At 39.0% G+C, this 27,335-nt stretch overlaps 1 protein-coding gene across 1 annotated transcript; it reads left to right on the top strand.

Annotated features, from left to right (window-relative positions):
* KIAA0922 (KIAA0922 ortholog) lies at window positions 1-27,335 on the top strand (the record flags this gene model as incomplete). The annotated part of the gene is made up of 20 exons (XM_010088004.1): window positions 1-118; window positions 845-983; window positions 1,980-2,089; window positions 3,742-3,814; window positions 5,761-5,903; window positions 6,536-6,678; window positions 7,543-7,729; window positions 8,766-8,951; window positions 10,542-10,691; window positions 11,257-11,873; window positions 14,203-14,360; window positions 15,674-15,798; window positions 17,539-17,696; window positions 18,580-18,765; window positions 20,085-20,163; window positions 21,236-21,321; window positions 22,634-22,754; window positions 24,385-24,473; window positions 25,300-25,442; window positions 26,923-27,335. Coding segments are annotated over 20 exons (3,290 nt in total), but the record flags the coding sequence as incomplete, so codon positions are not given.

Here is a 27,335-nt window from a genome sequence, read left to right as displayed (position 1 = left end):
CAAGCCTGCTTTGGCAAAGGGGTCTCTCTCTGGACCGTTCTGCCTGGGATGTGGATTCTGAGCTTGCAAGTGAACTTTATGAAAGGTGGCAAAGAATAAGACATGGGGAAGCCTGCAGGTCTGTACAGAATCTGTTAGAAGTTCTTAATTCAAGCCAGTACAGCATTGTAAGAAAGGGTATTTCTGTTCTGAAGTATTCTTCTTAATTAGGATAAATACCTAAGTTGGTTATCTTGGAGCGTCTGAAGGTTTAGAGCACCCCAGACATGCCCAGCTTCCATTTCAGATGCTTGAACTTTAGACTGTGAATAATGTTCTGACTATAATAACCTCATTACAGCTGCCCAGTCAAAAAATAAAAACTGAAAGCAGTAAAAGCATGTTTTACCGGGTCATTAATGTAATTGCATGAGTCCTTCATCAACAGGTTGCATAACAATCTTTTTAGGATCAGGGTCTTTTAATAGCTTTTAAAGTTTCTGGTCCCTGTTCTAATGGATACTGTGTATTGGGGACATGGAGAAGGAAGCACTCACTATAACTAGCAGTTCTTGTATTGATGACATCCGTCACGTCAGCCCCTTTCCTGAGTGAGTAGGTAGAGCTGTGAAAACCCACAGTCACGTTGCAGGTGGAAGAGTGGAGACTGAAAGGATGCACATAAGTTACACTGGCTCTCTTCTACTAGGTTACAACTTGATGGGCTTTATTTTGTGAGGAACATTTTCAAGGAGAGATCAGTTGATGTAATTATAGGTCCTAGCAAATCATCATTTTTTTTGGCCTTTGTTTGAAAAAAATAAAATAAATTTAACAAAGCTTTCTGGTTTTGCCAATAAAACAGGAGAAGAATTTTAGGATCATCTCGCTTTATTCACCAGAAGAAGCCTGAAGAGGAGTCCTTTGCTTTTTTCTTGCCACGGTTGACTACAGAACCTGGCCTTACACTCAACTTCAGTGCCACAGCAGTTAAAAGTAGTGTGGTGAGGATGGTTGTTATGCTTTTTCTGACTTGATGTCTGTTTAGCTTGTTAAAATAACAAAGTCTGTGGTTAATATTTGGTGGTGCTTAGCATGTTCATACTTCTTGTAGGTCAGTATTTTGAAGTCTAATTTAAGATACCGGGTTTGTATCCCTTTGGCTCTTTGATAAGTCTTTTAGCTATCTGGTTGTAATATTTTAATACAAGGAGAGGAGGAGAGTAGTGTAGGTCTTAACTAACAATTGTTCGTGGTTGTTAAAGCTTTCCTTGCATCATTGGATAAATTACATGCTTGTGGTAAAATACTTGAACAGGGGATTTAGGGATAGGATGTGCTGTCATAAATGATGCATGTGGTTATGGGATGGCCTTCCTCATGCCACTACCTTATATGTAACAGAAGTGTGTACGGCATTTGTGTGAGATACAACACTTGAGAGATCAGCAGAGCAATGTGTCTTCCAACCACACTGACTGATTTCTTTCTTGTTTGTCAGATTTTGGTCACTACTAACCTAGCCTGGGCCAGAACCAGTCATATGGAGATAATTTTCATATGCACATATTGTGAATTACCTTAATATTCCATTTGCGCTATTTGATTGTCAATCATTATAGTAAATGTGTGTAACCTGCTTGCAATCAGACTTCTGTAAGAAAGGGTGGCACATCACTAATTTCGCCTTCTGTGGAAGAGCTTAGTTCATGTCTGCTTGTGTAAATCAAAATCCAAATGAAAGGCTTGTTTGGGGGAGTGGGAGAGGTCTGTATTTTTGCATATGTGGCTCTTCATGCCCTCTTAGCTGTTTTTGGAAGTGGTGACATGTCCTGTTGTTCCGTGCAATTTTGTGCACATATGATTATATCGCATTAAGACAGAAGCCAGGTTGAAGTTCCTTAAAAATGCAGATCATGTTACCAGTGCTGAATTATTTTACCTTCCAGTTCTCAAGTATGTAGTTTTTAACTTCTTCTTTTCCCCTCCAAACTATTTAGGTAAAGTATTTCGTACTAAGAAACCCTTCATCCTTCCCAGTTACGTTGCAGCTTCTGCCTCTTTCTTACTACCCTGATCCCCAAGCTTCACTGAGTCTGCTCAAAAAATGGTAATGAGTACAACTATCTCAGGATACTGTTTTCCCTTTTAAAATATGTATTTGCCATGCCTTACAATTGTTGCTTATTGTTTGTTTCAGTTTTTCAAAGTGTAACTTAAATGAGGGCAATCTTCTGACCCATTTTGGAAGATAAAGTCATGTTCAGAGCAGCTCCGTGTAGGATACAAGACATTGTAATGTACCTGATAGTTGATAAAACCAAATTGAGCGTGTTTTCAGCAAACTTATGTCTGCCAGCCATAAACTATAATTGGTCATTTTCTGAGATCTGAGCTTTAGTGCCAACTTGTTCAAGCAGCCCAGGTGAGGGGAGCAACTTGCAGAATTGGGGTTGTGCATCTCCCTGAAAGGCTGGTTGGGAAGTATCCAGAGTCTGTAGAGTGATCAGTGAGGAGGAAGGTAACTGAACCTTCCCAGGAGAAAAAGTTTTCTTAGCTTTTTCTTAGGTAAAAACCCTGGTTGAAGAAGAGGAAATGAGAGCCAGGAAGAAAAATTCAGGTTCAGAGCCAGGAACCCCATTATAAATGTTTAGGTCCAGCTAAGCAAATATGTCTGCATTGTTTTGAACTTTCTGTTGGGAACTGAGAAGATATAATGACAAATCTAGATAAGAGTGAGATTAACAATATGAAGGGGCTTGATGAGTGGGCTGAAGTTCACCAAAATAAGCACTGGCTGTCACATGTACTTTGAAAAACTGTGTAGTTGGTAGGAGTTATTTGCTAGGTTGGAGCCAGTGGGACTACCCATGCGCTTAATTGCAACTTACCTGGGGTCCAAATCCCTGTGTAACTGCTTCCTTAACCTCATTTCTGTACATACGTTCGTGTATGTGCATATATATGTGTGTGCGTGTGTGTATATATATATATGCACAATAATAACTACATCTGTTTGCATACTAAATTTAATTTCCACATGGACTCTTCCTTGAAATGACATATTCTCTGTATTTGCGCACTTTTGTTTCTGCAGATCTTTTAGGTTTACCAGAAATCACATCCACTAGCTGGTTCTTTTTAAGCTAATGTCACGGAAAGTTTTGACAAGTGAATTTCCAGTTCAGTGGGTGGAGGTCCATTAATCCTCTATAATCTGAATTTTACCTATTGGTTTTCTTATGTCTGTTTTTAATACCTTAATGTCAAATTCTTATAGTTTGCTCTCGGGCAAATAATCAACTGCTGTAAGTGAATTTGATTTGCAAAGTATGTGAAAGAAGATAGGAATTTTTCCCAAACAAATCATGAACAGAAGGAGGGATATTTGAGCAAATTTATTAGATTTGATTATTTCTTATGTGGGCAAAGGAAGCTTTGGGGCATTTGTGTTTGTGTGGCTTAGAAATTGTATTTCTCGATTGTGATCTTTTGCAGTATTGTATGCTGAGAGATCTAAAATGCTCAGCCATTTATCTGTTTTTCAAATGTGTGTAATTCACATAAAACTGATGTGTAGTATATTCTGTTGAAATGCAGACCCGCATTTCCACTGTATTTCACATCTGCCAAAATGCAATTGTAAAATTTATTTAAATTGTAAAATTTATTTAAGAATAAATGCCAGCATGTAAAAATAAGTTAACGTAGCTCTGACAGACTAGGTTTGAAGTGCTTAATTTTTTGTTTTGGTTTATTTAGGTTTGGCATAGATGTACAAGCAATTAATTTCACAACCACTGAATTCAGGCTCATGGATGAATGTTCTCTCAGGGTAAGATGGCTAATTTTGATAGAAGAAGTGGTCTGACACACTAGAAAAAGCTTTTTCTAGCTATACTGCATCTGAGTTGTTCCCAAGTGCTATTTAAAGCAATTTAATAGTGTTTTCTTGATTCTCTGTCAGGCTTGTATCTTTGTAGTCAGTTTTTTTTCAGAGTTTCAGTCTGTTTTGAAAACAACTAGATGGAGGGAGTGCCTGCATGCCCACATGTGTTGAAGAGGCCACTGTTTGCATTCTGTGTTGGGACTTACATTTAGCCCTTGGTGGACTATGAAGTGTCAGGCTTTTGTTTCAGTGATGTCAGAAGCTAAGTGATAATCTTTTCAGTAGAGGGAAATACTCTGCAATAGTTCAAGGGAGGAGAGGGCTGGATTCCGACACTTCACCTCAGTCTCATTATCTGACAACCAGAGTACGGTCCAGGGTACCCGGAGAATTTCTTCTTAAACTTCTAGTTTATGCAGAAGCCTGGAATTGACGTATTCTCCTTGCTGTTTGGGCATGCTGCAGCTACATCTTTAATGTCCTATGTAGATACATGTTTCTGCACATATGCTTTAAACCTTTAATGAAACATAGGTACGTTAGTAACTTATTGAAAGGAAAGACTACGTTTGCTAAACTAATCAAAGCTGACCTTTCTTTTTTGGCAACGGTTGTAATAGTTGTTGTAAAAGTGAAGAGACAGCAATTCATAAATCCTAGCCTGTAGGCACACGCTGAAAAAGAGAAGGTAGTTCCACTAGTACATGGGTAGGCCTGAGTTTCCCCAGTCCAATGCACCATACTTGTGACAAAATGGAAAAATAGCAGTAGGCCTTTACATCAGTATGTGTACTATCTGTTTTTCATTAGAGACTTGAAGAGCTAGAGAGGACATGTATGGTTAATAGGTATTCAGCATGTATAAGACAGACCTTGGATTGTTAACCAAATCACTAGTTAATATTTAAATTTTTTAATTTGTCATTGTTTCCCTGGTCACTTTATATACATGTGTAATGAATGTTAGGCTCATATTTGAGTGCATGTGTATCTTTGTTTGTATGGAGTGACAGGGTGAAGTTTGCAAATGCCATATGTGGTTTGCTTTTAATAAATACAGACTGTTAAATGCAGGTTCTGAAACTTTTTTGTGTGTTCTTTTTTTGTAGAATAGAGTAAGAATAAAAACATTTTGGACTGGAAAAGATCAGAAAAGCCATTAGTACAGCAGCCATGAATTGAAAAACCACAAAGCCAAGTGCCCATTTTGTAATGTTTATGGTTGTTTTGACTGCTATAGGTGTCTGATCACCCCTTTCTAAGAGGAGACCCCCAGTTCTGGAATAGAATATTTAAGGCTATTTTCCTTCTTTTTATGAGAAAAAGAATGAACAGCAATATAAAAAAAAAAAAAAAAAACAACAAAAAAATTACATTCTTTCCAGACTCTGTGAACTTCTGGTAGTTCTGGTCTTCAGTTAACATGATATGGCTTGTTTCCAGTGACTCAAATGATCAACATATTTGCCAGCAGTCCCTTTCTCACTTAAGTTGCAGGTCTTACGCTGAGGGTATAATGGTTGCCACATTTCCCTGTGCAATCAGTATACTGTCAGTTCTTGTTGTGTTGTGAAGTGTTTCAGGATTTCTTGAACATGAAAGATGCTATATAATTTCTTTTCCATCTGAGCAAATAAAAGTGTTTTAAAAAATGAAGTAATACATTCCTCATGATAATAGGTGCAGTAATATGAACTTTTGCTCAAATAAACAACCTTATCTGATGTTTTATGTTGTCAAATTGAAAGACTTTTGTATAACAAGTTAGTTAGCAGTTATTGTACCTTGCCAAAAATGTCTTATGTGATGTTATGTGAAGGTGGAGTGCTTGCTTTATTGAGATCTTTAAACACATGTTTTCTGTGAATAAAAAGTGCATTTTTGTTTAACAGAATGTCCATCAAGAGGATCTCATCAACAAAAAATGCAGTTCTGAGCTGCTTTGGTTAAGTTTGCAGCCACTGGAAACCAGAAAAGTTGGTGTAATTTTTACACCAGTTGACTACAAAAGAGTAGCTTCCCTTATTTTAATCAGGTAAGCCAGGTTTCCGTTGTGTGAATCGAACAGCTCAATGTAAAAATTAATTTAACAAATCTTGGAGCAAAGAAAAATGTTTAAAATCTCAAAGTCTGAATACCTCCAGTTTAATAAAAATTGCTTCAAGGGTCTTTGTGCCTTATGTCTCGGTGACTGAAAAATAGAGCCTTTTTTTTGTTGATATGTGATCAGTGGGTTATAAAATGCACATGAATGTACTGGCACAATTTTGAGTTAAGACAGCAACACTTTTTTGGTGGCTTTGCTATTTTCAGCTTAACTCCATAATGATGGGATTTAAGTATCCAGGGAGTCTAATGTGCAGCTGCACACTGGTTATGCCTGGAGGAAAAGAGAGTTCATGGAAGAAGCAACCATTTGTGCTAGGTGGCATTTTTGTTATCCGGTGGCAGTGATCACAAGGCGTGTTCCTTCACTGTGTGAAGGTCACTGGTGATTGGTTCCGGAGTGATCCTGTCTGTATTTAGGGGAAACCTATCCGTGTGAGGCCGGTGATTCTGTTACTGAAATACTGTTGTCTTGAATTGGCACCTGGATAGCAAAGCCATGATTTTGCAAACTTCGTTTGTGTTTCAGTGGCTGATTGCTTGATTTTTATATTATGGCAGAAACAACTTGACTGTTTTGGACATGGTCCATGTAGAAGGCTTTGGAGCCAAAGAATTGCTTAAAGTAGGGGGAAGACTACCTGGTGCAGGAGGATCTCTTCGATTCAAAGTGCCAGAAGCTACATTAATGGACTGCAGACGACGTGAGTAAGAGGAAACAGGTCTCTGATTTTGTAGATGACTGTGATACTCCGTAGTGGTACTGATACAGTGCAGTAATGTTAGAGCAAACAGAATGTTGAAATAGAAAAAGCTGAAGAGCTTGGTCAGGAGAGGTGTAGATTCACCTGGAGTACTGTGTTCAGATGTGGGGCCCCCAGCATAAAAAAGACCTGGACCTGTTGGAGAGAGGAGGAGAGGGCCAGAGGAGAGCTTCGAAGATGGTCAGAGGGCTGGAGCACCTCCTCTATGAGGACAGGCTGAGAGAGTTGGGGTTGTTCAGCCTGGAGAAGACAAGGCTCCGAGGAGACCTAATAGCAGCCTTCTAGTACCTGAAGGGGGCCTACAGGAGAGATGGGGAGGCACTCTTTATCAGGGAGTGTAGTGACAGGACAAGGGGTAGTGGGGATAAGCTGAAAGAGGGTAGATTTAGACTAGACATTAGGAAGAAATTTTTCACCGTGACGGTGGTGAAGCACTGGAACAGGTTGCCCAGAGAAGCTGTGGATGCCCCATCCCTGGAGGTGTTCAAGGCCAGGCTGGATGAGGCTTAGAGCAGCCTGGGCTAGTGGAGGGTGTCTCTGCCCATGGCAGGGGGGTTGGAACTTGATGATCTTTAAGGTCCTTTCCAACCCAAACCATTCTGTGATTCTGTGATTCTGTTTTCTCAAAACACTGAGGATAATTAAAAATCCTAGAAATACACTACTGCAAAACAGTCTGTGTTAAAATGTTGGTCACTTCTGTATTTTTTGTTCGAATGGAAGTAAAACCAGCAATTTATTTATAAACATAAGAAAATGGTTTTTAAGCACTGTAAAACAATTATTCTTTTTTTTCCCTTTTAGAACTGAAAGACAGCAAACAAATTCTATCCATTACGAAGAACTTCAAAGTAGAGAATATTGGTCCTCTTCCTATAACAATTTCGTCAATGAAAATCAATGGTTACAGTTGCCAAGGATATGGATTTGAAGTGTTAGACTGTCAGGAATTTTTCCTTGCTCAGAACTCATCACGAGAGATCAGCATTGTGTAAGCACTGAAAAATTTGCTGACAGATTAACTTAAGTGGAAATTTGAAATAATTAATTTCAGTAACAGACATTCCTGTAGCACAATCACACACAAAATTTGGTGAGCTTTGAATATAAATATCATAGTTATTTCCCCTTTTCAGTAAGGGTAATGTTAACAAGTTGATGATATGTTTCTTTATAAGACTCCATTATTTTTTAAAAAGCAGCATACATGCTTTTATCCATGCATTATGAAGTAATAAATTAAACCAAAGAGTTGTCACAATAGAAGAGTAAGAAATGCTCGTTAAAATCGTTATTCTGTAGCTTGTTCCAGGTAGCCTGACCACAATCTAGTCATGTTTTCCTAACATTGCACATAGTCTAAAACTGATTCTTTTTAAAATCCTGTTGAGTGAAAGTCGTGACTTAAACATAAGTAGAGTTAATATCACTGTATTACAGTAACTGCGGTTTCCTATGCAATAAGTATCACCTCTACTAATTGGAAAGGCAAGTCATGCCTTCTAACAGTAGCCATGACAGTCAAACAGAATAATGGTATGGGTCAGGGAAATAAGTGGAAGAAGAGAAAAATCTGATATTGTCTTCTGCTTTCCCTATCTTTTGAGCCTTGTTCTAGACTAACCGTAGTACCTGGCACTTTCTGACCTAATGCTGCCTGTACACTTGACAACTGTGGTTAAAAAAAAAAAAAGAAAAAAAAGAGTGTTTTGGTTAACATGAGTTGATCATGTGCCCCTTCTTGAGAAAAGGAAGATGAGTCACAGTAACGAGAGTATTGTGAAGAATCACAATAAGAACCTATATTTTACTGCTTGAAGAGGACCTCAAAGTCTTACCTCTGTTAGGTGCTAATGCCGCCTGCATAGTCTAAGCAGATAGTGGTCACTTAATTGATTGTCTTTTTTTCCATATTATTATATCAGAAGTTATTTTGTATTTTTTTGGTATCAGTCTGACTTCAGAAAATCAAATTCAGCCCAACAATGGTAAAAAATAACACCAGTTTTGTCGTCTTTTCCTGACAGATTCACTCCTGACTTTACATCTTCATGGGTAATCCGTGAGCTTACACTGGTGACTGCTGCTGATTTGGAGTTCCACTTCACGCTCAATGTGACTCTTCCACACCATCTGTTACCGCTGTGTGCAGATGTGGTGCCAGGACCCAGCTGGGAAGAGTCTTTCTGGAGGCTCACTGTCCTCTTTGTAAGGTAATGCTTTCAAGGCCTCTGGACCAGTTTGAAAGGGAAGCGACCACTGAAAGATCAGCAAGTGTTTTTGCCTTGTGTTAGATTTTTAGGGGTAATAGGGCCAAAATCTCTGCTGCATCTGTCTCCCAAGGGCTGTGACAGCTTAGGTTTGATGTAGTAGCTGGTGACGAAGTCGTCAAGCATTTCTTTCCTGCTCCTCCTGATAAACTTCCATGTTAAGGGTGCAGAGAAAAAGAGCTAGGACACCCACACAGGAATACCCAGTGGATACTCCCCTTGCTAGAAAACTTACTGCCCCTCCAGTAGTGACACACATGTAACATGTTAGTATCTGAATGTCATAAATAGAATCAAGTGGACTGGTAGATTATCTTTAAGCATTTCTGGACAATTAACATGAATTTTATTTATAAAGTTTCAGGCAACCAATTGAAGACCTTCTTTTCCTTCTGCTTCTTTCCTCCTTTCGCTTGTTAAAAAATATTCTTGTTTATTGTTACCTTTTGGTAGGCAGACTGCTAAACAGGCTACCCCAGAAAGATGATTTGGCTTGTGTTAGCTGACTCATTGCACATGTTAAACTTCTTTTAAGAGGACTGTACCTTTATACAGCAATTAAGGGTTCTGCTCCTACACATGTTCTTTTTTTGTCTTTACTAACCTTTCTCACTGTGTAGTGTGAACTGAAAGTTGTGTTTGTCACAGATGATGTCTGGTGCTTTCATCACACCAACTCTGAATTCCTACAGTCAGTACTAACAAGCAGTGAATGTGACTGTCGTGGTGATACATACATGTGCCGGTGCATACCTAACCAAGATCCTGATGCATGCTGTGGTTCTGCTTGCATTGTTGTTTTGACACTGAAAACAGAGCACAAATGAAGCAACAATAATGACCATGTTACATGGTTCTAGATGCAACAGAAAGGAGACTACAGGGATCTGAAGAGTCAGGAATTTCTCATTCTGTTTTCCCCTCTGATAAAATTTATACTGCATGATTGAGAAGGTGGTTTGATGAATTATAAAAATTTTTGTTCTGATCAGTTTATATTTGGTGCAATTAATACTCCAGAGAGAAAGAGAGGATGTTTTGCAGCTTCAGTTTTATTTCAGAAGTATCGTGGCATTTGTAGCCCATTTAATGCCAGCATTTTCTGTATGAAAAGAAAGTATTAAATAAATATCAAAATAATGACGTGACTATCATGAATGACTAAAAGGTACTCTGAAGACTGATAGGTGTCATACTATGATATATTTCCATTGTGTTGTAGTGAGACTTCTGATGTTCAAATCAAGTATTAGCTTTTTTATAAAGGATTTTTTCTTTGTTAGACTTTTTTCTTTCTAAAGCTCATGGCTGAGTTTTTTTATTGAGATAATAACTAATAAGGGCTATAAGGAAAAAGGAAAAGACCGTCACAACTGTTATTTTAAACTGTATTCTGAGTTTTCTCATCTGTCTTCTTACTTAGAATTTACTAACAAAATGTTTGAAAAGTTTATCTTGTTAGAAGCTTTTTAACTTTTTCACTGAGTACGACTGAAAACTGTAGACACCAGAATCTGTTGTTTTCTTTGGCAGCTTGTCCCTGCTCGGAGTGATTCTGATAGCCTTCCAGCAAGCTCAGTATATTCTAGCAGAGTTCATGAAATCAAGACAGAGGCCAAATCTTAGTTCTTCACCACAGCAGAACAGCAACTCTGTTGATGTAATTAGCTCTGATTCCTACAAGTAAGAATACTTTTTTCTTGTTTTGAATTGTCTTTTTTTGTACCCTGTTTATTGTAGAGTGATGCTTCTGTTTGTATCTTGATACTGCTGTGTGCTGGTTTAGAGTTCCAGGCAACCTCTTTCGGAGAGCTTTCGGTGTTGTGGTGTATATTCATCTCCACAAAAGAGAAATGGAAGAACTCGAGGGTTTATTAATCTTGTACATTGTCAGTAGTACATAGGGTAAAAATCGTGTGATGGAAGTAAGGGATACACCATGTGCAGCAGCCATGGAAAGAATGGAAAATAAATTAATGGTCCTCAAATCTGACCCTCTTGAGTGGCCAGTTAGGCACTTACTCACTGAAGCATATAAGTGTGTTTGAAGTCTGAGCACATACTTAGAGTCTTGCTAAACTCCCAGTGAAATCAGAATGTGCTTAGCTGGTATGATAAGTTAAAGACCTAATGCAGTTTCATGGCTTGTGAATATGCCCCCCTTTCTTTTCTTACAAAAATATCCCATAAAGCAATTCATGATAGCTTTGTAGATGAAAACAAATCTCAAATATTTTTTTTTCTCCAGGGGAAGCTGCAAGACATATATGGATTCCTATAGTTCCTCAGATAAAGGTAAAGGGAAGGGCTTCCTGTCTGTGGGCACTTCTTCCAGCCGAAGTCAGAATGCAGCAAAGAGAAGTCCTGCAACTTACAGTCACTCTCAGAAGAAACACAAATGTTCAGTTTACTACAGTAAGCAGAAACCCAACACAGCAGCTGGCAGTGCCATTGCAACTACTGATGAGAAACAGAATCAAGTGGAGGAGAACCAGATCTCAGCACCAAAAGAGGACATTTGCACTGATGTTGTCAGCGAGAACTGGGTAACTCTAAAATATGCAAATGGAATAAATGTTAACAAGAATTTAACTCTTCCAGAAAACTTTCTGGTTAAAGAAGAAAGTGCACTGAAAAATACAGTTCTCATTAAAAATACTTCTTCAGAATGTGATCTGAAGGAAGATCTTCAAACATGTATGTTTCCTAAGGAAACTAACCTTAAAACTTCAGAAAATCTAGTTGAGCTCAAAGAACAGGAGTTCTGTCCTGTGAAGATGTCTAAGAAGCTACCTGAAAGTCACTTGTCCAGAAATTCACCTCAGCAACAGCCAGAACTGCAAGAAATTTCTAGGAAAAATAGCGGTAATTTTTTTTCCATTTCTATTAGTCACAATTATTGGGTGAATCTTCTGTTGAGTCTTCACTGTGATCATGCTTTAGTGTTTTGAGTGGGACAGGGAGATGTGCTATTTCTTATGTGTTCACTGTGATTTATCTGTTTACATTCCTAAGGAAATAGCTTTCATTAAAAGTTGTATCATAAATCATAAATAGGCCTTAGTTTACAGAGATCAAGCTTGTGCTGTAGCATTTTAATGGTTAAAATAATTGATGTCATAGATCTGCTTATAAGACACAAATTGCCCTTGTCAAATATTCAGAAACATCCCAGTTTGCAATTTTCAGGCCCACTGAAAATCTGATGCCTGATTTTTAGAGTCACCGAGCAACCACGTTGAGTATTGGGTGTTCAGAACTCGTTTGACAAAACCACCTAAAATAACAAAAGCTGACATCAGAGTATTGTGAAATTATATTTTGTAGGAATTTGCAGATAAGCATTTCCCTTAGTAACTGAATAGCTGTATTTTTTTTATTTTTTCTTAAACTGTGGAACTAAGTTACCTGGGAAGTCTTACATCTTAGCTTTGCAAAATCCTAAGAGCAGCCCAAGAGCACCTGGGGGTAATGGAGAAAAGGGTTTGAGAATGTGTCCCCTGGAAGCTTGGCTTTACTTAGAAACTCAGAAAGTACTTGAATGAGGAAGACTAGTATTTGCTGTAGCTGTGGCAGAGTTGAGTGAGTGAGCGAGCCACCACAGAGGGATTTCAGGCCCTGCTGTAGTGTGTAGTTGTTACCTTGTGACGATTACTTGGCTGTTGTGTCATTATTTGTGAGATACAGTGGGTACACGTGTGCCGTCTTGGGTGAAGATGGGATAATTTAGTTCATATTTACAAAGTACTTTGAGATTCTTCATGTGCTCCTAAACTGCAGAGTGTGTTTTGTTTTTTTTTGCTTTGAACTAAGAAATCATCTGGGAAAGGAAAAAAAAATCAGTAATTATGTCTTAACTGTATTTGTATACACATGAAAGTAACTTTGAGTACAGGCTGTGGAAATAATGCTTAAACGTAAACCTATTGGGAGATACTAGAATTATTTTCATTGAGAGTGTTTCAGGAATACTGACAGTTACTTGTGTTTAGTGGTAAAGCACTACAGGTCATCTGCTGCATTGTATTGTATATTAGCAGTTGTGGTTTTCTGCACTGTATTTCTTTGTCTCAAGAAGTTTGGTAGGATAAATATAGTCTAGAAAGTACCAAGTTCCAGTGTTTGTGTCTTGATTAAAGTTACAGACCTGGTTTTGTGCAAACAAGGAGTCTTCAGACCTCAGATACTCCCATGTTTGTATGCTGGAGAGCAACAAAGCTCTGACAGCCTCCCTTGCCTGGTATCTCCCCTGGTGCTTCACATGGGCACCTTTCATGATTGTTGTGACTGCCTGCTGCAGAGAGGAGATGGTGGCTGACTCAGAGGCAGGATGTTGCAGTTGGTCCGTAGGCAGGAAACTGAAAACATTTGGATATGCGTTTCCTTTTGAGAAGACTGGTTCAGTGTGATAAGCGGTGGCTTTCCTCGTGCACTTCTGCAGAGGAGCTGAGAGTCTCAGCAGCAGATCACTGTGGATGTATTGCAGATATCTGAAATACCTGGACCTGATCAGAGCTGGAGTTAATTCTGTCCTGTCCAGCATTGGCAGGGCCCAGGCGGAGAGGACTGTGGGCAGCTCAGCTAGTTGTTGAGCAGGGCTTCCTCCCTTTTTCTTCATCTCTTGGCTTTTGTTACACAAAAATGATTCTTCCTCAGAAGCCTCTCAAGAAAACTTTTAATGATGAACCCATCCTAAAGAAAGGATGACTTCCTTCTGTCTTCATAGTGAATGCAGAGGACACTTCAGAGACATAAAGCTGCAAATAAAGGCTGTCCTTATTTTCGTCTACCCACTTTTGAAAAGTCTTCTCCTCAGCTTGCAGGGATTTTCCATTTGTTTTTTAGCCAAATATTCTCTGGTTTAAAATTCTGCCTTACAGACGTCATGGCTGAGACTCAAATAGCTCAAGTTCAGATGAGATGAGCAGGACTTTGGGTAATTTGTGCATGTGCTAGGAGCGGTGTGCCCATGAGCATGAATCATACAGAGCTACTTTTTGCAACTGCTGTAAGAATTTTTACATGGCATTAGCTTTTAATTTTGAAATTTCAGCATCATCAGCCTAGAGATTATTCTCCTAGTGTTTTGGAAAGCAGCACAAGTCTGTTTTTAAAGAAAGGTGGAAGATAGTTGTGGTTATGATTGGGAGCCCATTCTCTTCTCAAGCAAACTGATGCTACTGTTTAATTGTAGGGAATAGTAGCCAGCAAGTGCCTCTCAGGAATGAAACAGAAAACTGTGAGACTTTAAAAAAACAGATCAATCTAAAGCCTTCCACGGAGAAAAAGATTAATAAAGGACCTAAGGAAGAGACTCCATGCTGTCCAAAGGAGGAGATTACTTCTTCTGAGGTTTGTATTGTGATCTTTTTATTTTTCAAATTTAAAATGATCTTTTTGTATATGTATGCACATGTAAGTATGTGCATAGGTAGGGACTATTAGGTGCAGTCACAGCTCTGAAACACTGTAAATCGGATGAATGAGGAATCATGCCAACATGCTGTCCCACATCCATTGTGTACTAATGCTGCTTTATAGAATGACGAACAGTTTGGGTAAAGATTAAAACAGCACTTGTTTTGTGATATTGGCCGTATTACGATGAGAGGTGTTCTTTACTATTGTCAGAGCAGGCACAAACATACTGGAAGCTAATGCCAGCTGCTAAGCCACAATAATGAGTGGGAACATACTCGGGAAGGGAGGTGTCCTAGGTGAGCGTCTCAGCCTTCGTTTGTAGACCTGATCTCCAAATACAGGGATTTTATCAGAAATTTTCATTTGGGAATATAGCAGGCAGAAGCCCCTTAACAGATTGTGATGCTGCTGAGAAGGATCATTCTTCACCCCTGGTTTCTGAGCATGATAAACACAGCAGACTGTGCCTTTGTTTCAGGCAGCATAAAACACTTGAAGAACTTCATGAGGTAATTAGTAAACCCAAAAATTTTGATCCTGTTTGTGTCCTGTCTACTGGATAGGAATCCCATGGCAAAAAGGTGTAAGGAGGAATTGCTTACCATGCTTGAGGAATATGTATCAGAAGAGACAGGGTATAGTCTTGTTTTGAGAACTGTTGTTACAAACTTCTTTCTGTGTGTGGCTGATGGTGCTCAGTTTGTTTCTTGCATTTTTTAAAATTAATGTTATTTGTTGGTTAACTTACCCCATAATTTCCTCAGTTGTAATTCAGATGAATGCATTCCCCCACCCCCACCCCCCCAGCTGCTGAGGAAAGGGAGGATTTATTGCTGCTGAACTTGCACACAAACTGTTCATAAATCTAGCAGATGTTTTTTGTTTTTAGCACATTGGGAATTTTATTGACTGCTTTCCTTTTTCTCCCCCTATTTTTTTTTTATTTCCGTGGAAGTCAAGGCTAGATGCTATGAGGGGGAAAATACTAACATTGGGAATTAAAAAATTTCTCTCTCGTCCTCTGTTGGTGTCTTGAAGGACAGAGTCTTGGAAAGGCTGGTCAAGTTGATGTTGCTGGAAAAAGGCTGTGCTGTGGAAAGGCACTAAATCATGAATAACTATGCATTTGGGTCTGGTCATTCTGCCCAGAGAGGTTTAGCTAGAAAAGTCCAATGGAGTTCATTTACTGAGGTAACTTCATTTTATAATGTATGTATTGTCTCAGCTCGTATTTTTACCTTTAGCAAGAAGATGTCTATAGGAAGAAGAAACCTCAGGAGAAGAAAGAAGGAAATGTACCAAATATGAATTGGAATAGAAATAGAACATCTAGAAAAAATAAGAAGAAGAACGTTAATATATCTACAAGGTATGTATTGCCTCACCAAATAATGAAGAAATACAGAGTTGCTGTAATGTTTCCACAGGTTTTTTGAGATTTGCATAGTACATTAGGCAGGATCACTTTATCTATTTAAATAAACACGCTTTAATCCTGGCCTGAGCCGTTATTTTTAAGAATGTACCCTACTAAGTATCAGCAGCAAAAAAGTTTTCCATTTGTAAATCTGCATGTATATAGACACACCCCATTCTGCATAGCAGTGGTCACTCTCTGTTATAGTCTGGAATTTGCTGTCTGAAGTTTGGATGGTTAGCTTCCTTTCCATTGTGTATTGTGTGGATAAAATTCAGTCATGTATTCTCTTCAGTGAAAAAAGGAAAACAAAATTGTTGAAATGATTCCACCTTCAGGAGAATCATCTACTATACAGAGTAACTGAGGGAATGTTGTCTTCTAGTAGTTTTGAAAGAAGAAGAAGAGAAATACATAGAAAAGAGACAGCGGCTTGCATTTTTGCCATAATGATTAAAAGGATTAGAGCAGCACTAGGCTCAAAAGAATACTGAGAGCACCTTGAGGAGTTACTTTTTTTCCACCTTGAGGTTGTTTAAATGCATGTGTAAAGTCAGCTGTAAACTACTGTGAATTATTTTTTCATATTTTTTAAATTTAAGTTATTTGGGTTGTTGTTAAAAAATACCAGTTACAAACTGCTGCTAGAATAGAAACACTTATGAGGAGAAAATCCTCCTCCTTTCCCTCCCCCATCCCTTTGAATTAAGGTCACGATCCTACAAAGCCTTCACAGACTTAATTTTTATTACGCATGGTCCTGTTGAGGTCAGTGGACTTAACAAGGAGACTGTAAATCTGAAGGGACTGTTATAAGTCATTACAAACAAATTACTGTTCATTGTGTGGGAAGACGGCATCAGCTGGGGTGGGTTATTTCCAGGGATGCCCCATCCCTGGAGGTGTTCAAGGCCAGGCTGGATGAGGCTTTGGGCAACCCAGTCTAGTGGGAGGTGGCCCTGCCCATGGCAGGGGGTTGGAACTTGATGATCTCTAAGTCCCTTCCAACCCAAACCATTCTGTGATTCTATGAAGTCAGCACATGTGTAAATCTTTGCAGGATGCACACCTTTGTAGGTAGGAAGGATAAAATAATTGAAGTGAAATACTGAAATCTGGTGTCTGTTCCCTGAACTGATCCAGCAGTTTCTAGTTTCTGAGTTAAGATTTCCTTCCTGTAAGTTAAGCCATTTCCTTCCTGTAGTAACTTGACAGCTGGATTTTGTTAATTTTCCGTTAATACTCTCTGATTATGATAGTGGATCTAGATATTTCATTTTTACTAGCAAAACTTAAGATTTCTTCAGATGATGGTTTTATTCTAGTTATAATTATGCCACTGTAATAGAGTAGGGCACATTTTTCTGTGTCTAGATCTTTGTACGGAGCTAGACAGTGCTTATCACTGTAACATTTGATTTGCTTCTGCAAATGTATTAGTGAATGGAGTTAAACATACACACGTAATTTTGCTTCACCCCCTGAGACGTAGTAGTCTGTGTGGTGGGATATTGTGTTCTGGGAAAGGTTTTTTAGGTTTCTGTAAAGTTGGGGAATAAGACTCCTAAGCCTATTCCTTGCTCCCCATCCTGCCTCTATAGCCATGTGAGTTGAAGTGTTTAACGCCAGAAAAGGAAAAATGCAGCTGAAATGTAAAATGCAAACATGTTTCTTTGGGTGTGGTTGTATTAGGGTCCCTGAGCAGAGTGAGTTGAAGCATATGTGCAGTGAATTTGAAAGGCCGGATCTGAGAGCGAATATTGGAATAAGAGCCTGGTGTCCTCAGGGTAACGGGGAAAATTGTAAAGCAGACCAGAAGACTGGGAACTTGTCTATACAGGGAGAAACAGGTATGCATTCTTAATTGTCTTAAACAGGGGAAGAAATTTCATGTGTTTTTGTGGCAGTAGAGCTGTATTCTTTTCTTGAGAGACTTTTGCTCCTCTCCCCATTGAACCCTCACATGAAGACAGCAGGACTGGCACGATGCATTGTCTGAATTAATAGCTGCTCACTTCTGAAGGGCTCCGCATGCTTCCTTCGAGGGGTTGGTTGGTGGTGCAAATCAGAAGAGAGATCAGTCTGATGCTGTAATCCATCATTCCTGGGTGAAGGACTGCCAGTCTGCTTCTGCGTTCAAATTGCAGCCAGTATTAACTGAAGTGGCTGCATTGCGAAGGCCACCTTTGGAATAGGCACCTTGTGTTCAAAAACCACCACTAGCTTGGGTACCTGCTTCCTGCTTTTCCGTCAGCATTTTAAGCTGCTGTTTTAAGAGGAGGGCTGAAGAAGGTATCCATATTTGTAGCATTGTCCTTTGTCTCCCTGATGAGATAAAAAAGGAGAATCTATCACTTGTGAATTGATCAATTGCAACATTTGTCATTGCTTTTAGTATGCATGTTCCTATAGCACATTTCATGTTTAAAATATTAACTGTATTTCAAAGAACTTCCTATTCAAAGGGCTTCCTATTTCAAACCACTGCCTCTAACTGCACTGCATCCTGACTTGTGTTCATTGTACCAGGGATGTCATGTAGGTCAGAAGCTTCTCATGGCAGGGGCTGGCACATTTATCTTGAGGCTATCAGTAAATATTATTTTCTGTCCTATTGTCAAGAAATTCCAAGAATCCACATAAGCTCATGTTCCAGGTGACTTTTCACTGAATCTTCATCTGAAAGACTTTTCTTAAATGTTTTCTCTTGTTTCGTTTTTGCAACTTCTTTAGAAAGCTTTTATCAACGGTCCAAAAAGAAGTGTTTGGAGAAGTTTTGTTCTGATTCAAGCTCAGATTGTGGAAGTTCATCGGGAAGCGTTCGTGCCAGTCGGGGGAGCTGGGGTAGTTGGAGCAGTACCAGCAGTTCGGACGGAGATAAAAAGCCCATGATTACTGCCAGGCACTTTCTTCCATCCAGTAAGTTCTGCAAATATCGTTTCTGCACTGTTCTGTGCAGAGTTTCAGCCTTCCTTCTGAATGGAAAGGGGGTACCGTGGTATGGGGCATGTAACTTGCCTTTTGTAGATGAGAGCACCTCTCAAAAACACAAGGAGAGATTTAAGAACTTGTTACTTGAAAAAAAGTAACAGAAGTTCTGTGGAGAATGAAGATGAGTTGTCAGGCTACAGAGAATGTGTCAGACTGCACTGAGGAAGCTGCACAATTACTTTTCATTGAGAGACGGAAGAACTGAGAGTCACTAGTCAAAGCATTTTCTTCCATTGAATTTATGTTATGTCACATCATGTTCATAAAAATACAGTTGTTTTGTTAGAGTTATTTAAGAAAATGCACAAATGAGGAATGTGTGGAAGCAGTTCAGATCTGAGGACGCTGGAATTGGATGGCGGTATTCGAGGCATAAGTAGCCAGGAGATCTGAGCCTCTTGAGTATAAGAGAAATGGGAACTGTGGTTCATAACTGCAGTTTTTTGAATGTCTGAATATCATTAAAATAGTTTAAAGCCTAAACCCTGTCACCACCATCACTGTCCAGATTGATGTAGCACTAGAAATAAATTTTAAAGAAAGTGCTGAAGTGACACAAGTAAAACCAGCTTTGAGTACCTGAAAAAAGCTCTTTAGAATAATTTAAAAATGTGCATGTACTTACATATATATATGTATTTATGCATGTATAAAACTTAACATTACCAAAAGATACAGTATGTGATGTATCTGAACCTGTGATCTAATTGTGTGCACATGACTTTTCTGTTTGTTCAAATTGTAGTACCTCTTAAAAAGAAAAAAAATAAGTCATTTGAAATTTAAAAAATTCAGACTGTGGTAATCACTTATAAGTCATTGTCCTGGTTTTGGCTGGGACAGAGTTAACTTCATAGTAGCTGGGCTGAGGAGAAGGCTGATCACATAGTGATGTTGGCAGTTGCTGCCAGGACAGTCGAGGGCTTTTCAGCTTCTCTGCTGTGCCAGTGTCTGCAGGGGCAGGAGAAGCTGGGAGGGAGCACAGCCCCAATTACTAGCCTAGGATTTGACTTTAGGTTTAGGATTGAGACCCACATTGGGTGGTGTAAAACCACAACAGTCATCAAATACATTTAAGACCATGTGGAAGTAGATGGCATGCTTTGGAATAAATGCAGTTAGTGATACTCCAGTCTCTGAGAGAAAACTTGATTAACACTATTGATGAGTCTATTTGTGTGTATGTATATTCTGTGCATACTTCTTTTTGTAGTATCTTTGATTTTCACAGTCATTCTTTTCCTTAGGAGAGAATGTTTCACAAAATGATTTTCCATCTGAAACTCCTATCACTTTAAATCTGTCTCATAACATCTGCAGTACCAGGTAAAAAATTTGAATCTACACCTGTAAGACATTAAAGAAACACCACCAACTTGAAATCTTGTCTCATTTTGATAAATTGCACCTACCTGTTGTCATTTTTTGTGATCATCTAATTGCACTTTCTAGTTGGAAGAAGAATCATCTTCTTCAGTATGTGAAAAGATATATGCAAAATGGATTATGCTGGGGAAGTGCAATAAGTGCCTCCAAATGTAAAATAAAATTGGGGAAAAAAGGAAATTATTTTTCCCCTCTCATTTCTTCCAGATCTTAGCAACTTATTACATTTCCATTAGCACTCAGTTATATTAAAGCAATAATTTTTTTAAAATAAAAAGGTGGGAGTGAGACTTTCAAGTTGATGTTATTCTTTTAATGGGAATAATGTTCTCCTAGGATATACAGCATGAAAATTGATTCCCCCCACCCCCAGATTCCTTTCTACCTCTTTACTGTAGTAGAGATAGCATCTACAATTTTTATTTCTGAGTCCTCATTTCACTTCTCATTCATGACTTCCTGTTTTCACTAGCAGAAATAATTTAATCCTTTTCCTCTGGGATTCTGGTGCTTGAAAATATTCCCTTTCCATTCATATTGACTAGTTTCTTTGATGGGATTAGACAAATGTGAAATTGGTGTTCATGTGTGCCTATGTGTCTTCATAGACATAGAAGTAAACTTGCCTGAAAGTTGTTGGAGCACTGAAACATTGTGAGAGATCCTACTCATCTTCATGAACTATAGCTTGTTTTCCAATTTTAGAGAAGAGCTGTTGAATTAATTTGCAGTAGGTTGATACTTGGATAATAAAAGTGGTGTCTTTAAGATGTAGTAATTTTATTCATTTTGCATGCGTAATAAGTAGCTGGCTTTTAATTGGGAAAAAAACGAAAAAAGTTTTACAGTGGCAATTCAAAATAAGAAAAATCAGGAAAGAAAGTGGGAAAGTAGTAGCAATCATGATGTTCATTAGAATATTTTCTGCATTTCTATATTTCCTTTAAAATACTTTGGATTATGGAATATAACTGTGTCTAGACTCAAGAAATTAAATTTTCTTTTCATTCAGCAGAGACATGAATGGCATCCCCCAATATCCTGAAACCTTGTGTCCCAACTTCACTGACATAGCTGCAGATCCTGACAAAAATAAAGGTCAGTTACTTTTTTAACAACTGAAGTTGGTTTTGCACACTTTGTCAAGCACTTTCACTGATGTTGCCAATAACACTGGTATACACCAACTTGATAGACATGTTGTTATGAGAACTTGGTTTACCTCTAAACAAGTTAAGAGCAAAGTTAGCAAACAAAAACTTATAGCCTTGACATTTTTTGCTGCATCTTCTCTGTGTGAAGACAGCATTTAGCTTTCAACTCACCTTTTAGGTATTTTTTGCTTTTTCCTCCTCTTGCTTTGCAGAGATTTATGTTCAAGTACTGTGGCTGCGAGATCAAGAGCACTGGTTGCTGTGTTAAAAGGAAGCTCAGTATCAGATCAGATATGACCCTTTTTCTCTCTAAATTTCCCTAGTTGGGACCCGTTCTCTTTTGAAAGCCATAATAAATGAAGTTGGGTTGGGCTGTTGAAACTCTTGAGTTTTCATTGTTTGTATCTCAAAGGGAAGTAATATTAACTTGTTGAGTGGGATTCATAAAAGCAACAGGCTACATGGTGAGGTGGAGTTTGAAAGCTGGTTGGGACACGTGTGGCTGTCTCTTCTGCTGTAGGTTAACCTGTGTCTGGTAGGATACAAATGCTGATTAAACTTTGTCTCTGGTAGCAATATTCATATTCTCTGTCATGTGAAATGAAGAAATAGAGCCAACTTTGCAACTGTTGTCTCATGGAAACTGCTAATTTGTATTTTTTCCTTTCTCCAGCTGCTTGTTCTCACACAGTTGATAGGAACCAAGTATCTGTGGGCAGTCAGGGCACTCAGTCCTTAGAAACCAGTACGATGAATATCTGCCCCAGGGGCTAAATATGGCCCTAACGAGTTCATGCATTGTTCGGTCATGAATGGTTCCAGTCTATTCAAAATCCAACCCTGTTATCACTGCATTTGGGTGGTTGGACTTCAGAGATGGTTACTGACTGATGGGTGGAGGCGAGGAAGAGGCTGGTGGAGATCACATCCCTGCTGTCTGTCCTGCTGCGAGGAAGGGTGCTGCCTTGGCGCTGGCAGCTAATGACTTAAAGACTCTCTGTAGGATTTTCTTGCCCTATTCTGTTGAATTTCAGCTTCCCAGTTCAAGTCTTTTTATACTTTTTTTAAACAAATAGAAATTTTGAGATTTGTTTAAAGAAGGATATTAATCACAGAAAAAAAAAAAAAAAGATTGGTTAGTAACTGGATTTTTCATCTAGCATACAGTCCTCATTGAAGATCTGAGACTAAAGTGTCATGATATCATGGAGCCTCCTTTCCGTTGTTCTGCATTTCATTCCCTTTTCCTTTTTTAGGTCTTTACCCAACAGGAGACTTGTGGCCTGCACAGCCAGTCTGCCTGACAAACAGTTTAAACTACAACCTTGAGAATAATATACCGTGCATGATCCAAGAAACCCCCTCTGTTCACAACAGGCAAGTTACGGTTTATGTAAAGAGTGCGGATAACGCGTTGTTCAGGTTTGTGTGCACTTGAGCTTGTCTTACAATGTTTGTAAGGCAGATGATAGTTAAAGTAAAATTCTTGCTGTCAATTCAGCCTTAGTTCTAGTTGTTTATGTTGTTCCATTAGTACATCATGATTAATTTTGCTAAGACAAATTCACTGGTGTTCCTGCTCATATTTAGATATTCCACAACTTCTTTCAAATTTAATTAAATAGTTTTTGGAAAGCTTTTCGTTTCTTCCACTTCTTTTGCATGGCTGGACAGAGGGCCTGGCTTTTAGGTTCATTGTCCTCTTGCTAAATACATGGCTTCTGTATATCATGGGATGTGTTATGCAGTGTGTACTTGTGTTAAATGGCATGAAGAACCAATGAAGGGAAATAGTTCAGTCTGAAGGTGGTGTAAGGATACAAGTTGGTCTGACTTTCAGACTCTGTGTAGATTTGGGCTGATCTTCCTGTAGTAATGAACTTGAGTAATTCTTGTACTTTGGACTCCCGACACTGCGAATTTTACTGATGAAAGATGCACCACAAGATAGTGAGAAGAAATACTGTGCCACCACATAGCAGTGAAATACTCTGACAGTTCTTCAAGTCGTATCCTGCCATCTGAAATGACAAAGTGGTAAAGCAGAAATCCCCAAGCGATGGTCTTGTGATCCCAACCAACCTGCTGACCTCAATTCTAACTGTAATGTCAACAAACTGCAGCCCTAATACCTGGAAGCAATGGCCACTGCTCTTTCCAACTCTTCAGTTAGATGAAATGTATGATGATTTGTGGCAGACTCTGTATTATGCTACTTTGCTTTCATATGCCCAGCTCAATTTGGACTTTGTATACAAAAATACATGTAATTATTCATATATAGTAGTGGTAACTTACGATTGCTTCTTGCCCGAATTGTAAAACTGCATTAGCACAGCTTCAGGTGATATCCTTTTATACGCCTACCTTGTCCAGACTGGGTCCAGACTTGGACTTCTTCAAGCTTTCTGCATAGAAGGGCTTGTTTCACTGCTGACATATCTTTAAGAATTATTTTTGAAAAGTCTTTTTGAAATTCTGAAATTATTTTAATTAAAACAAGTATAACTCCTACAAATCAATGTGTAGTTCAGAAAACATATTGTTTAACAGGACTTTAACACATGTGGTAGGGTAAGTAGAAATCTCCTTTTTCATTACTATTCTCAAGCATTCAAATGCTTCAGAATGTGTTACATTTTCTTCAATTTCAAATCATGTTGTTTCACTTGATATCTACCATTTCCATGGTTCTGGGAAACAAGTACAATTATTTTGTTTTTACAGAGGAAGAAGTTGAACCCAGTTAGGCGTTGCAGGACTCTGGTAGCTGTCATTACAAGTTGTTCATCCTCTCAGAGGAAAAAGAGCTCAGTGAGAATTGCTGTGATTACGTAGTGGCACCGAGTAGATGCTGGCAGAATTGGCAAGTGGAATGTGAAAGGCTTCATGATCAGTTACAGACATTTTGCATCCAACAGCTTTACATTAAATAAGTATTTCTAAATAATTTGCAGAAGTTCTGCAAATTGTTTCTGACAGCAGATTTTTCTTTTTCTTGGGACAGCTTCATGGACTGGAATGCAGCTTGCGACAGCCAGTTTTCCAACATGTATTGTCCACTAGAGATGAATGAATATGGTGCTTTCCCAGAAGGTAAGATTAAATAAAGCTTATGAATTATCACAGAACATGGTTTTTTCTCTCACGTTTTGTAGAACAGAAGGCTGAGCTTGTCTATAAACATCTGGGTGTTCATTGCTTAAGTAGACTTTAGAGTTTTCAGCTGACTGGGTGCTCTGTTGTAATGAAGTGTCTGCATGTGGTGGATGGGAAGGCTGATCTTCATATGGAGTTATTAAGCCTGAAAAGCCAGCATACAGGACTCCGAGAGGGAATAGAGAAAAAAAATGCGCGTGACTACAGTATTACACAAATCTTTTTGCACAATTTTCTTTGTTTCCCCTCTGGCAGGCTTCTGCCTTCCAGTGTGTGAAACAGAAGGCCTCTTGTGACCAATTACCTTTCCAGGCTAGAGTTTCTTGGCTTGGGAAGCATGCTGGCAGCAATCTAGAATTCTTTAGCATTACCTAAGCAATAATTAAAGGTCAGGCTACAGTATCGCAGGCAGCACAGTGATCCCTTGGGTGCTTAGAGCTGAGGCATGTTGGCAGCGAAGCCTGGGTAGGCTCTGCCATGCACGTTCTGTGGCTAATAAAGACTCTGTTCTCCAGTAGAGAGATTGCCAACTCTTTATCCCATCCTCCTGATAGCAATTTGTTAGTGGGTCTCTAATACAGAGTGGTAGTCTTGTTAACAGAAGTTGTTGCGCCTTGCCGCTGTGCTGCCCTGAAGTCACTGAAGGCTTAGGTTGGTTCCAGGCTGGCTCATTCTGAGAAGGTTAAATTTTCCTCCACAGGAATGTTAGTATCGTTTATATTGCAAAAGCCCTATTTTGTCTTCCTACTTCTATAATCTGCAGAAAATATGAACTACCCCAGTGGCTTCCCGGGTACTGCAGCAGTGCAGAATACAGCCTTCATTGACCAGAACTGTCCCTCAACTTGGAATGCGCCTCCCAACATGCCACCTGCCTGGGAGCCCACCAGTTACATCAGCTCCACAGTGAGTACTGTCACTGCGAGGCTCTGCCTTCCTGTGCCTCTTCAAAGCCTTCCCAGTGCATTCCTTTCTTTTCCTTATCTGTTGCTCATGCCTTCTTCATGAATCCTTTAAGTCGCCTGTGATGTATGTGTCTGATGCTGGCATTGGTAGCCTGGCTTTTTCCCAGCTGTTGGTCAAGGTTGTTACTGGACCTTGTCTGTGAAAGTTTTAAGACAGATCTTTTCGCCTGAAAATGGATTAAAATCATCTTAACATACGGAAAAACATTTTTACTTACATAGTCTACTGAGACTTCTTCCTATCAAAATCAGCCTTTACAGATGAGAGTGAAACACAGAAAGTGCTGACAGCAAAACCCAAAGAGATTTGGAAATTGTAAAGGTGAATGGACAGCTGCTCTCAGTGACTTTGACAGGTTTTTTTGCTAGGAAATCCAACTGATTTAAGCTGGATTTGTGCAAATTTATGAATGCTGACTTTGACCTGTTACACTCTAGACTACACTCTAGACTAGCCGTGTTTATGTCATCCCATAGTGCAATGTAGTGACTTCAGTTCAAGGTGGTCTTTAATTGTAACCACCTTCTCTTATGCTCATATTTCAAAATCTTCTGGTTGAGAATTTTTTTTTTTATTTGTGGTGGGTTTGTTTTGAATAAAACTAACAAAATAAAGCAAAAAATATTTCCAACTGCAAAAGCGAAAATTCTGCTGTGTTAAAAAATGGCAAAACTGGTAGAAGACTGTTTCCTAAAATAAAAGTGGCTTTATTTCATATTTTATTTTTTTTTACAGAAGGTAGAGATTGGAAAATACATTAGATAATTCAGTTCATTTCCCTGGCGAGCTTTCCCCCCACAATACATTTCAGTGTTTCATTCAGTTTTAAAAGTCCCAGGACTTCCATGACCTTCTCCGAGAGACTTCCTCACAGGCTAACACATCTTGCCTCCAGGAGGTTCTTTATAAGCTTTCAATATTTTCTAACTAAATTCCCTAGCTCCCAATTATAGTCTCTTTTCCATACTGAATATCCCTCTCTGCTCCCGGCATGCGTGGTCTTTCAGTACTGACATAAGTTTCAACCTTTTTCTTGTCGTTCCTGGGCATGCTTCTCTCTTAATTTTAACTCTCAAAACATTCATGGTGCTCTTCATGTGTCTTCCATTTCTCCCTTATTTTTCTTAACAGCCTGACCAGAACTGAATATTGCGTTCCTGTCACGGTCATATTGATACTGTGCAGGGAGGAGCTCATATGGCTTCATTTAGCCAAGTGCCTTTGCACACACACCCACACACACACCCCCACTAATGCTGCTGTAATATTTTCAGCAATCATATTGCTTTATAAACTCATGTGCAGTTTTCTCCTTCTCTGCGTAAATGCTGCTTCCTCCCATTTAGTACTACATTCCCACTTTTCTTTAGCAAATGGTCCATTTTGCAGTTTCCTGTGCTGACTTTATCTCGCCCTACAGCCCTACCTCTCAAGCACCCGAAGCTTGTCTCCGATGTCTGGACTTTTTGGTTCCATCTGGGCACCTCAGAGTGATGTTTATGAAAGCTGCTGCCCCATCAGTGCCACGACCCAACACTCGACGCACGTGGAGAACCAGGCAGTTATGTGTAAGCAGGAATACTATCCGAGGTTTAACCCCTTCCGTGCCTACATGAACTTGGACATATGGACTACAGCAGCCAATCGAAATGCAAATTTCCCACTTTCGAGGGACTCGGGTTACTGTGGAAACGTGTGAAGGGAATTTGATTTAAAAATGTGAATAAAGATGCTTGCAATTTTGATTACTAGAGTAAGCTGGTTGTTGAATAGATTACAATGTTGGTGGATATTTTGGCACTTTTATATTGAAAATAAATTTTTTTTACTGAA

Source organism: Pterocles gutturalis, unplaced genomic scaffold (genome assembly GCF_000699245.1).
Source record: "Pterocles gutturalis isolate BGI_N339 unplaced genomic scaffold, ASM69924v1 scaffold42346, whole genome shotgun sequence".
NCBI classification, from domain to species: Eukaryota; Metazoa; Chordata; class Aves; order Pterocliformes; family Pteroclidae; genus Pterocles; species Pterocles gutturalis.
Note: the sequence above shows the minus strand (reverse complement) of the source record. Positions and strands in the feature narration are given on the sequence as shown.